The sequence below is a fragment of the Mirounga angustirostris genome, unplaced genomic scaffold, assembly GCF_029215605.1.
Source record: "Mirounga angustirostris isolate CCGP_5_RB_7025 unplaced genomic scaffold, mMirAng1.0.hap1 SCAF_17, whole genome shotgun sequence".
NCBI classification, from domain to species: Eukaryota; Metazoa; Chordata; class Mammalia; order Carnivora; family Phocidae; genus Mirounga; species Mirounga angustirostris.
This window is the reverse complement of record NW_026991725.1, coordinates 22200563-22213117: the sequence shown is the minus strand read 5'-3', so window position 1 is coordinate 22213117 and position 12555 is coordinate 22200563. Positions and strand designations below refer to the sequence as shown.

The window sequence follows — 12555 nt, the reverse complement described above, 5'->3', positions numbered from 1 at the left end:
TATGAACTAAGGAATCCCTCAAATTCAGGAATTAGCAGGTCACAGAACTTTCAAAAACTGCTTTCGTGGCATGGAGGTGAATTGAGGATAAGTGGGAGGAAAGAAGTAGAGACATAAATGTGCTAACTCAAGAAACTTAGCTCTATTTAAAGAGAAAGGGAGAGAGAGAAGGAGAGAGACAGACAGAGAAAATGAATATGAATGAATAACTAGAGAGAGACGGCTGAGCCAGTTTCCAGGCTGAGGGTAAACAGGCAATCGGAGAAAGAGAGATGGTGGAGATACCAGACAACAAGGGTATAACTGGCAGAGTAAGGCTTCTGAGAAGGCGGCATGTGATACCAAACAGAAGCCGAAGAGACAGCCTGCTCTGGACACGAGGAAGAACACCTCCTCCACGGAGAATGCAGGGAAAATTCATGTTAAGGCGACAGGCAAGAGCTGAGGGAGAAGGGCCTCAATTTTCTCTCAGAAGAAGTAGCAAGCAACTCTTTTACGAGTCGGGAGATCAAAGGAGATTGGTAAACAGTCTGAAGTATCTGTTGTTAAGGAAAAAGAAAGGGAGCTAACTATGTATCTGTAGAAGAGTTCTTGGCAGTGCCAAGAGCCTGGCTGAGCGTGGAGACACTAACCTAAGAGTAGATGACTTCCTTTGGCAATAGACAGTAACACCTAGTTGAGAGCAGGAACAGGAAGACGGTTAGATTGAGCCAGACTGAGGTTTTGCCAGGTGTGTATTTTAGAATGACAGAGCTGAGAGTCTTGGTAAGAAATTTGTTGCCTGAAAGTTCACGCAATTTCCTCTTATATCTTGCGGTCGGAACAGAAGTCTGTGGCTGACTGCTACATCTTCATGGGAAGTAGTCAGTCCTGCCTTATCAGCTCCTGCTCTTTGTCAGTCTTTCTGGTTGTAAGGACAACGGCCTATTATTAGAGCCAGACCTAATCCTCCACATCACTAGCAAATTCTCATTCTTCTAGTATGTCTGTACTGAAGGAAGGGCTAACACTCCAGGACTGGGGGACTTAGCTAGATGGTGGTTTAGTCCCAAGTCCAGAATCTTCTCCATTACATCCCAAGTCCCTGTCTAGGGGCTAATACCTGCTCTTAACCAGTGTTTTGACATCTACCCTCTAGGTGCAAAGGCATTTAATACACATCATCATCTATTGCTTGACAATGGTGGCCTAAGTCCCCTAGACAGAGGAAAAACAGAAACACCAGTATTTTATGGAGAGTAGGATTTTTGGTTATGACGACGGATGTCCCCACCATAAAAAAAAGTAAATTCAGTTGCAGTTTTTTGTGCACCAGTTCAAAGAGCTGATGTTATTCAAAAGGTGATTATGTAGCCACTGTTTTTCCTTTTTCACCAGAACTAAAGCTTCCTGTGAATAAAGACCAACCTGCCAAGATAGCTTTGTGCGCCTGGAACTCCTGGCCAGCAACGCACAGACAGCAGTCTGTGAACCGGGAGTTCTCCCACAGTCCTCCCAGCTCATCGGCCAGCCGGCACTCAGGGACCTTCACCATATTCATGGTGTTCTGGCCGGAAATGTTGACGGAATCCTGCACCACACTCACCTGTGGAAGACAAGGAAACACAGTCCAGAGGTTTTGTTACCAAGAGTTTTCCTCCCAGCGGAAGAGAGGGCTTCTACCTTGATGCTGTAGTCCATTCAGATACAGACGCTGGTCGTGCTCTCTTGAGACCACCTCCACAAAACAAAGCTTTATCCTGTGGATCAAGGAACTTCCAATCTGCCACACTCATACTTACTCTACACCATCCTAGGGTGAGAGGCAAAAGCCCCACAAATCTGCTTCTCCTCCAAATGCTAATAAACTCTGCCTCCCTGCCTTGAAAACCTGGGCAAAACCATGGTGAGGAGGGGAAGGATACTGACCTAAACACACATCAAACCTCAAGTATTTACCTTATTCTGCCTTAAGCAAAAGGTTAAATACAAAAAATTCTTATGGAGGGGCACCTGGGTGGCTCAGTCGTTAAGCGGCTGCCTTTGGCTCAGGTCATGATCCCAGGGTTCTGGGATCGAGCCCCACATCGGGCTCCCTGCTCGGTGGGGAGTCTGCTTCTCCCTCTACCCTTTCCTCCTGCTCATGATCTCTCTCTCACTCTTTCTCAAATAAATAAATCAAATCTTTAAGACAAAGAATTCCTATGGAAACTACCATTTAAAACTCTCTAAAAGGAAAAAAATCTCTAATAAGCCTAAAAGCATTTCACTTATTTTAGTTAGGTCTCGAACATGAAAATAAATTGCAGCTTCTCGGGGCACCTGGGTGGCTCAGTCGTTAAGCATCTGCCTTCAGCTCAGGTCACAATCCCAGGGTCCTGGGATCGAGCCCCGCATCAGGCTCCCTGCTCCGCGGGGAGCCTGCTTCTCCCTCTCCCACTCCCCCTGCTTGTGTTCCCTCTCTCGCTGTGTCTCTCTCTGTCAAATAAATAAATTTGTAAAAATCTTTAAAAAAAATAAATTTTAAAAAATGAAAAGATAAAAATAAAAATAAAATGCAGCTTCTCTTGGGCCTGGTAAATAATTAGCACTTCCTCACAGATGTTAGTCTAATGAACAGAACTGGGCTTGGAAGATCTTCCCCAACAGTGATAACTGGGTGGGTATCCCACACCACTGACAGCGTTGGTGGTATAGTGGTGAGCATAGCTGCCTTCCACACCACTGACACCCTTCCTCAGTCCTTTGTGACAGTGACCTATAAGAGGGCTGGCTCCAGCCAGGTGTGTACTTTTAGCTCTGGAATAGAATGACAACAACAGATTTACAGAGGGATCCAAATCGCCCCCATGACTTCAACGGCAGCATGCTTTAACTAGTTGAATTAACTGCTCAGCCTAGATAAAAACCAAGGTCACTTCTAGATAGGTCAGTGAAACTCAGATAAATTTGTTAGGATGCCAAGTACAAGGATTTATAAATCATTTAGCATTCTAAAATAAATGGAAGCTACCAAACTGAAGGTAAGACCCAGCAGATCGGTCTTCTGCCTAACAAGCACTGCTATGCTTCACCTCGTCCATCATATGAGGTTAGAAATGGTAATATCAAAGCAGAATTCACAAACCTTGAGAATCTGCTCCTCACTCTTGCTATATTGCTACAAGTTAGATGAGAAAGACAGCTTAGGAATATCCTTAATGACCCAAATTTCTCTCAACCTTCAAGATGCAAGTCATCTCTTAAATGCAGTCATAAACCCAGCGGCAAAACGAATGCCCTGGCATCCAAATGACCCGTAGTCTCTTTTGTGAAGGAGTGAGACATTTACTATCAGGTCAAGAAATGTATTCGTTTGTTTCAAACTAACCATTATGATCTGGAGCGATGAAGCAGCCAAGTTAACCAATTATGAATGGACTTAACATTAGTAGCACATTTATCGGAGCCAGACTATAACATTATTTTAATAGCTCAGGACCCAGCACAAACTACCCCACAGAGATTTTCTCTTGTCTTTTGTAAGATCTCTAATTTGATTCAGTCACTTTCTCATACTAACACCAAAAGTAGAAGTTTCCTGTCTCTAGTTATAGCCTCAAAATACTGATTTTAAAAAAAGGCACAAGGAAAAGACCGATTAAATCCAACTTCCTCACAGGGAAAAGCAGGAATCTCTTGGGGTGGCCAATGGAGGGAATGGAGAATGCTTTTGGCACTGGGTTCCTAAGCTTAAATTAAACCAGGCTGATAGAAGCCCAGAGTCATTAACACTGATGGCAATTTACTAGATGGGGTAAAATGAACTGGCAAGAACTAACCTGAATGTCAAACTATGGTTACCAGTGGCCCCTCTGCTGGTTAGATGCACGCTTGGTAATGAGTGGGGCCCAAAGACTGTGATTCGTCTCACTGGGGCAATTCCTCTCTCCAGACACAGACAGGAACACAGCAGGAAGGAGAATGTACCTTTACTGTCTGAGCCAGACTTGTTCTGTAGATATATGGATGCCTGGGGTCTCCAGAGCGCTGAATGTCTGGCACCTCTTACCAACATTAAATACGCTTAATTAAAAATAAATTTTAAATGGCATTCACAAATGAGTCTTCAGGGCCCAAACTTTTAACTTAGGAAGGGATTGTTTTCCTCTGCAAATGATGATGCTAAAGTGAGACCATTTTGAGAACAACTAAAGATTTTTTTAATGCCTATGAAGTTGACTATGGAGACCCATTGAGAATTGCAGCTGTGAAGATGACGTGACTGTGACATTTATGTCGTCTTATAAATGACTACATGAAAATGTCTCAGGAAGGCTGTAGAACCCTCTACATTTCAAGTCATAAACGGGCCTCACTTTTAAAGTCAATTCCTTTTCTTAAAAAAGAAAATTTTATAAAAGACTAAAGATTGTGCCAATTCTTGTACGTTTTTATCTAAACATAAAAGTCAAAGACCAATGGAAATGTATTTTTTTAGCTTCTATATAAAACAATCAAGGAAAAAATAGACTCTGCATATAGATGGATTATAGCAGCAGCCTTACTTCTAATCCAAAGACTGGCCATAACCTAAATGTCCACCAACAAGATAATGAGCAAACAAACTGTTGTACATTCACACAACACATCATCACATAGCACTAAAAATGAAAGCACTATAGTTACACCCACCATATAAATAAATACATTTTAGATGTATAATATAAAAAAAGCAACGTGGCCTACATGACCTACATACATTCTGACACCATTTTTATAAAGTGCAAAAACAAGCATACCTAAACCAGTACATTGTTTGGGCATAGAAATACTAAACAAGGGAATGATAACATACAATTTCCAACAGCTACTTATTATCATCCTCTGAGTGGGGGGACAACAGGTCTAAGGGATAGCAAAGAAGCATACACAGGTTAGTTCTAAGTTATTGGTGATGCTGTTGGGTTGAGTGCTAGGTCTACTACAGTATGTTTATAACCTAAATAACGTTACATATTAAAATCACCATTTTCGTAGGTCAAGGCCAATCAAATGTTGGCGTTATCATATAGTTCAACTACTATATCCAAGTTATCCATTAATAAAATGATTTAAAAAAAGAAAAAAAGGAGAGACCCACGTATTTAAAATTTGGTAAACACATATTCCCAGGCTATGAAAGGATATTCCATGTTTGAGAAGAAAAGGGATATTTTAAGAGTCAACTAGTGTCTGCATGGTTCGTATTTGCTATTTCATACTTCATACAGTATCTCATATTTCAACTTTAACTGCAACATCCTAAATGGACACTGGAGTCTTCTACCTGTCAAAGGTATGTACAGTGAAGGGGGAATATCTGCACCTTTATTGTTAGTAACTATCTGTTTTCAATATAAACAAATAGGGAAGGGTCAACAGAAGCTGAAACATTTCATGCAGCTTTTTCTGTGAACCGAACTATTGAAGAAAAATTTAAAGTGTAAAGCTTTCCTGATTCTTTCATTACCAAAATAAATACTCTGTTAAGAAAATTTGGTAGAGGGGCGCCTGGGTGGCTCAGTTGGTTAAGCAATTGCCTTCGGCTCAGGTCATGATCCTGGAGTCCCGGGATCGAGTCCCGCATCGGGCTCCCTGCTCAGCGGGGAGTCTGCTTCTCCCTCTGATCCTCCCCCTCTCATGCTCTCTGTCTCCCATTCTCTCTCTCAGATAAATAAATAAAAAATCTTTAAAAGAAAAAAAAAAAAGAAAATTTGGGAGAGCACGTTTCCTTGGTGAATGGCATTCAGCTCCACTTAGTGCTGCGCAGCAGACTAGAGGTGAAAAATGCAGAGCTGACATGGCCTGACACTGATTTGCTGTACAATGTTAGGAAAAATTACATGACCTCCCTAGGTGCTGCTTCTCTCCCCAGGAACATGAAATGAAGGTAACAGAACTAATCCAGCTCAAAGGATTGTGATAAGAGACAATTCAGGGAATGCTTTGAAAATGCTTCCAAATATGTTAACTACGCCACATCAACTTGGAAGAACCGGCACATTTCTTAACGGACAAAAACATCACTGAGAATTGGAGGTGAACCCAGTGTGGTACATTATAAACAAGATCAGCCATTTAGCATTTGGAGAATAGGCAATCTAATTTCATTTAAGTGTTCATTAACAGTAATACCACTGAAATAAGGCCCAAACACAAGTGATTCTCAGTCTTTCACATTAGGATTCCTTCCTGTGGCCTCTAGGAACAGCCAAAAGAATCCATAGAACAATGTTCTTTTTTATCAAGATGCAATAAACTTGTTTATAAATAATCCATTGGCAGATAGGATGGAAGTGACCGGGCCAAAGGCTGAATGCGGAACAGAGCAGTGGAGGACTCATCACGTAAATTTGTATGTGGACATCAACTTCATAAAAGCCTCTGAATAATAATAATAATAAAAAAACCCCACTAGCTAAACCAGTAATATATAAAATAGAAATATGAAGTAAAATACTTATTTATAAATAATCCACTGACAGAAGGGAGCAACAGGTCAAAAGGACAGAATGTGCAACACAGAATGATCTAGCTTTGAAAAACGCTAAGAACTTAGATGAGCTGCAGACATTTTTAAAACCCACACATCCAACACACGCCCCCACGCAACCGTCTTGCAATGCTGAATGCTACTAAGTCCACAGAGAGCCTTGGAACAGAAACGAGTCTCACTAGGCACAAGCCCAAGTATGAGAAGCAACACTCAGCACCTGTGGCCAAGAGAGAAGTGTGATAGGAACAGATGGCACACCTGGTTCGATGGGAAGAAACCGACGGCATCAGCAGAACTCAGCAGACGCTTCCCTGTTCAACATCTCCTCACTTCCAAAGTGTCATCTCACTTCCCTTCTAAGTCAGCAAGACAAATCTAAACTTAACCACAGGATTTCTCCTCAGAGAATTTCATACGGGGAAGCGAAGCCTTGGACTTAGCCACAGGATGAGAGACTGCCAAGTGAGGGCAGGCCAATCAGTTCCCAAATCAAGAATGTCAGGACAGGGGCTGGAGCAGCTGGAATGGGCTGGGGGGAGGGGGCGGAAGGGGGATCATGGGAGAAAAGGCTGGGCCCACTGTGGACTGGAAAATGCGGCAATAAAGGTGAATACTTTGCCTAAAACACCAGAGGCAGTATTTAGAGGAAATTTCTCTTCCTTGAGAACAGTTCAAAGACTGGTTTTCATTTCCAGCAGAAATTAGAATTTTCCACTATTTTTAAATCTTTCTGAAATACAGGTCTCTAAGGTAGGTGAAGATTAAATTGATGGTCTTAAGTTTTCATCGAACCTCACACGAAACCAACTAGTTGTTCTCATTTCTTCACTTGGGCAACTGAGTATGATCTGTAACTAGTAGGACTTACATGGAATTCCAAACGCAAGTTCACAGACAAAAACAACTACAACATTTAATATATTTATAGAGATGCCATCACTCTAGTATTTCCTTCTTTTACTTCACAACAAAAAAGAAAAGGAGGTAGCTATTATGTAACTATTCTATGTATTCGGTGTAGTACTTTAATAAACTGTGCATCCAGACCTGTCTAACCCCCAGCAACTATTCTGCAGAAATATTCAATGAGCTGTGACTGGGGAGAGAAGCCAGCTACTGCTGGCTAGGCCTCTTCCGTGAAAGGACAAGATCCCTAAGGGACACCCTGCTCTGCTGCCCAGGTGGCAGTAAGCCTTTGGAACTGTCATTTACTCACAGCATGAGCCCATTATTTGGCAGAACACACCGGTAGTTGGGGAGCTTGCTTGCACCCTCCCCATGAAAACACAGTGGTCACTCTCAAGTGGTGCTGCTCAGGAAGTGGTTCTTGACCATACAAAGTATAGGGAGCACAAATTTCCCATCGGACTGGAGGTTTTATTCATTTATTACACTGTGAGCTTATGAGTATTTGTAAATGATAATGGCATGAAGTGACTGATTAGAATATATATACCCATTAAATAAGCCACTTTCCAACTCACTCTTGGGAATACTTCAAGGCTTCTCCTGTAACCCCAGACAGGCTTAGGTCACTGGTGAGAGAAATACTCTCCTGGCTGACGACAGATAACCCTCCTAGCTAAGCACAAGTTAGAGAGCTTTACCCACCCTTCACTCTAGAAAAAATGGTTCTCTCCATTGTTTCACAACTACTCCAGCAAGACAAACTGGATAAACTCAACTCCTGGTAAGAGTCATCTAGTAAAGCAGAAAAGGAAAATGATCTGCAGTCAAACACAAGTGGACCTCATACTTCAGAAGTCAGAAAGTTTAAGGGACAGATCCACATAGCGAGTTGCTGGCCATTCTCCTCAGCTTGCAGTGCCAGTCTGTCCACATGCTACCTGAGAACACCCCCAATGAAAAAGCCAGAATCCTGACCCAAGCAAGTAAAAAATCGCTCATACCAAGATAGTGCACAATCTTTGTTTTTAAGAACGGTAACAAGCAGAAAGGTGGAGTGCCCAACAAGCCTGAAATCGTGACACAGTTTCAATCATAGAAATCACATTTGTGCAGTACCACTCCACTCGGGGATTTTTCTCACTCCCTATCCCTGACACAATGTAATTAAGTCTACCGATACCCATCAGGTTTGGGAATTGCCAGTCTCACCTTGGGGTAAAGGACTCACCTCACAGAAGAGGGTAAGCTTGTCATCAGGGAGAAGCCCGTTCGCCTCATCCAAGAGAAAATCTCTACGGATGAATTTTTTGAATCCCCAGTCTTTGCCTTGCACAAACCTATATGCCCGCTGACTCTCTGGAATGAAAAAAAAAAAAAAAGTCATATTTAGATTTACTAAAAAAACAAAACAAAACAAAACCACCCAGATCAAATCCATAACTTGTCTGCATATGAAGTTGCTTGGTGTGAAAATTAAGAGTGGAATGAAGACGGGAACATTTACCCATAGCTTTGGTTTCTTCTCCCTTGGCATTCAGGATGGAGAATTTGAATTTTGCCCGAACTTCACTCTTTGGACAGCTGACCAGTAACAGGTAAAGTGACAGATAATCTTTGCTTTCTTCATCTAGTCCTTTTGGGTTTACTCGCAGACACCTGCCCAAAACAGATAGGGGAAAAAAAAAAAATGTTGGAAGCATTCACGTTTATAGGCTTTGTGAAGTGACAGGAGAAACAGAACATCTATTTCCCAAGAGAGGAAGATGTTAAGAAAACCAATCCAGGCCCCATAGCAGGAGATGCTTACATCTCTGCCTCCTTCCTCATAATCTCCTAAATCACTCTTTCTCCCTGTAAAATATTTTAAAATTGAGCCTATTTCCACTCTGTTCTAATCCTCAATCTCAGAAAGGCAGCCCCTTCTTTTGTCAGGATTATAATGAAACCATGAAAACAAAATGTTGGGGGCACACGGGTGGCTCAGTCAGTTAAGTGCCCGACTCTTGATTTCAGCTCAGGTCATGATCTCAGGGTTGTGAGATCAAGCCTTCCATCAGGCTCTGCGCTGGGTGTGGAGCATGCTTAAGATCCTCCCTCTCCCTCTGCCCCTCCACCCCTAAAAAAAGTGTCGTTAAACCCTTTAATATCACCTTGGGAGAGAAAAAATATTCCAGAGAAATATGTGAATACTACATAATCTTTTACAGATATTTTATCAATCTGGCAATAATATCCTAAGATTGAAATAAAGAAGGCAGTATGGAGGAAGCACAGACAAAAAAGTAAACTCCCATTACACAGGACAGAGTTCCAAGCTAGGTTTCCAAATGGAGTCAGAGATGACAATCTGTTGCCAATGAATCAAAACAAATTTCAGACAGATTTAATAGGTTCAATTGAGTTAAGTTGTAAATGTCATTAGTTGAACTGCATGTGGTTCACACTACTTCTACCACATATAATACATAGGCCATACGTATCCTTAGGCCTTGCCAGTGTTACGGCACCTCTCTCGAACAGGTGGTCCAATCCAGTGCCTCTCCCGGAAGTGCATATACCATATACATTGTGCTCAAGATGTGAATTTGAATACAATGCCTAAGTGGGGCGCTTGTGTGGCTCACTCAGTTAATAGTCTGACTCTTGATTTCAGCTCAGGTCATGATCTCAGGGTCATGAGATAGAGCCCCACGCTGGGCTCTGTGCTGGGCATGGAGCCTGCTTAAGATTTTCTCTCTCCCACTCCCCCTGCCCCCCTCCCCTCACCCCCTGCTCGCTCATGCTCTCCTCTTTCTTAAATAAATAAAGAAATGAAATGCCTAAGAATAAAGCATTCTCTCAGCACCTAGTAATACACTGCTTAATGCACACAGCCAACAAATACTAAAGGGAAAGAGAGTGGTTTAACTCTTCAGCGGGTTATCGGAGATCAAAACTGGGTGGCTGACACACATGTGTTCTGTTCTTGGCAGCAAAGATATTGTTGTATCCTTAACTGCCAGCTCCTCTTCAAGGGGATGCACAGTTTGGATGGGACTGACCCCCACTCTCAGATCATATTCCCCTTGCTGTAGAGATTAATGGAGGGAACCCAAACCTAAACCAGTCAGTGCATGTAGGACATATTCTTGGCCACAGAGTTAATTCAGAGAAAGTTCAAAGACTTCTGTTGGATGGTAGTGGATTACACCCATTGCTACTGCCAGTCATCCTTTAACCACAAGGGAAGCTAGACTTGAGATGTCCAACAGTGCAGAGAACAGAGAGAGATGGGGTCCTCAATCTCACCACCGGGCTGCTGGATCACACTACCTTCAAAACCATCCTACAAAAAAACAAACAAAAACAAAACAAAAAACCATCCTACACCCTGGGCATTCCGGTTACATAAGCAAATAAATCTCCTTCATTGTTGAAAAGCAGGCAATTTAAAAGTTGAGATTTTTATGCTAAAATCTAAATTTCTTGCTTTTCTTAAAAAATCAGCAAATATGACGATGGTCAGCCCTTATTCACACACAGCTATGGCGCTGAGCAGCCACCACCCCTTTCAGAAGGTCACTCAACACTCATACCAGGTATGAATATCATTTACAACACTGGCCCTCTGTACTCATTTATATTACCCTACAGCCATTTGAGTTTGCTGATTCCTGACCTGACACACTCACTGAATTAATTCAACAAATATACAGTGAGGGTGCCTGGGTGGCTCAGTCGGTTAAGTGGCCGACTCTTGATTTCGGCTCAGGTCATTATCTTGGGGTCCTGGGATCGAGCCCTGAGTCAGGCTCTGTGCTCAGTGAGGCATCTGCTTGAGGATTCTCTCTCTCCCTCCGCTTGTGCTCTCTTTCTCTCTCAATCAAATAAGTAAATAAGTAAATAAATAAATAAATCTTTAAAAATATATTTTTACAGTGAACACCATCGTGTGCCAGGCAGTTCTAGGCACTGGAGAATATGTGAAGAACAAAACGAAGTCTCTGCGTTCAAGGATCTTACGTTCTAGTCAGGCTCTGTCATAAAACCAAGCAAAACAGGCAACTTTTAGAAAAATTTTTACAGCTAGATATAGTCTTCCTCACCATTTCAGTTTATCATTGGCTCCTGATGAAAAGGTTGAACTTTTAATGACTTCACCCATTTCCTCCCGGCAAAAGCTAAAGTTATTGATGGTCCACATGTAGGAGAATTTCACTACCTTGATCTGTTAACAGAAAACCAAGAAGCAATTAAATAGGAAGTGGGCAACCTGAAAAACAGGCTGCAGATCAAATAATCATTTCCCTTCCTCCCTCTGTCTGCGTGAGTCCCATAGTAAGACAGCCCTGTCTGGGCGGCATGGAGGCTCAGCTTTTTCTGTCCCTCACCCACATTTTAAGAAATCTCACAGTGACCAACTGCTTTCATAACATTTTTCCACTTCTGAGAAACACTGGGTGGAAAGTGAGAAAAACATGGGCAGGGGTGGGCAAGCAGATAATAAAGCTGTACCTAAAACAAGCCTCTGCGCAGAGCACCGTTTGACAATTGAGATGCTGATGCCACTGCTTGGGGTTGCAAATCTCAAACCTGGTTTCCTGTGAGTTGCCCAAAGAGGAACACATTTCCATTAAGGTGGCTATAAGTGGATCTAGTTTCAAAGATCCCTCCCACTTCAACCTCCAATGAAAAACACCAGCCTAGTACATTCAGATGCCATGTGGATAACCAAGGAATGGAAAGCTGACAAGTACTTTATCTGCTCTTTGACAGTTATGTCCTAGAGAAAGCAGGAAACCTAATGAAGAAATCTTATTCTTTTCATTCACCAAAATCCTCCCAAGATACAGGATTTACAGGGTGAAACCATGAACTTACCTGTGTGTAGCACCAGCTCTCAGCTACAGGGCCACTCGACATTTCTGCCGGAGGTGGAGGACTTGGAACCCTTGACATCGCCAGTTTGAAGGTTAAACAAGATCTCCAAAGGCAGCGGACAAAGATTTCTGTTCTCTCTTCACCCTGATTGACCCAAGAAGCATGAGGATTTTATTAGATTAATGGTATACTATCCTATTTCCATTTGACCTTGCAGACTGGAAACTGTGTCTCCTGCCTGGAATGCTCTACCTTATCATTCAAATGGCTCCTTAGTATTCAATGTTAAC

General features: G+C 42.3%; 1 protein-coding gene across 6 annotated transcripts in view; it reads right to left on the bottom strand.

Annotated features, from left to right (window-relative positions):
• SPOP (speckle type BTB/POZ protein) overlaps positions 1-12555 on the bottom strand; it is a 67649-nt gene that overhangs the window by 8516 nt on the left and 46578 nt on the right. For all 6 annotated transcript variants that reach the window (XM_064583264.1, XM_045889098.3, XM_064583265.1 and 3 more), the window contains 5 exons: positions 12266-12409; positions 11491-11612; positions 8910-9061; positions 8634-8761; positions 1408-1585 (listed from right to left, as the gene is read on the bottom strand). In XM_064583264.1, the coding sequence (XP_064439334.1) occupies positions 1408-1585; positions 8634-8761; positions 8910-9061; positions 11491-11612; positions 12266-12409 (724 nt within the window). The remainder of the gene's footprint in view (positions 1-1407; positions 1586-8633; positions 8762-8909; positions 9062-11490; positions 11613-12265; positions 12410-12555) is intronic.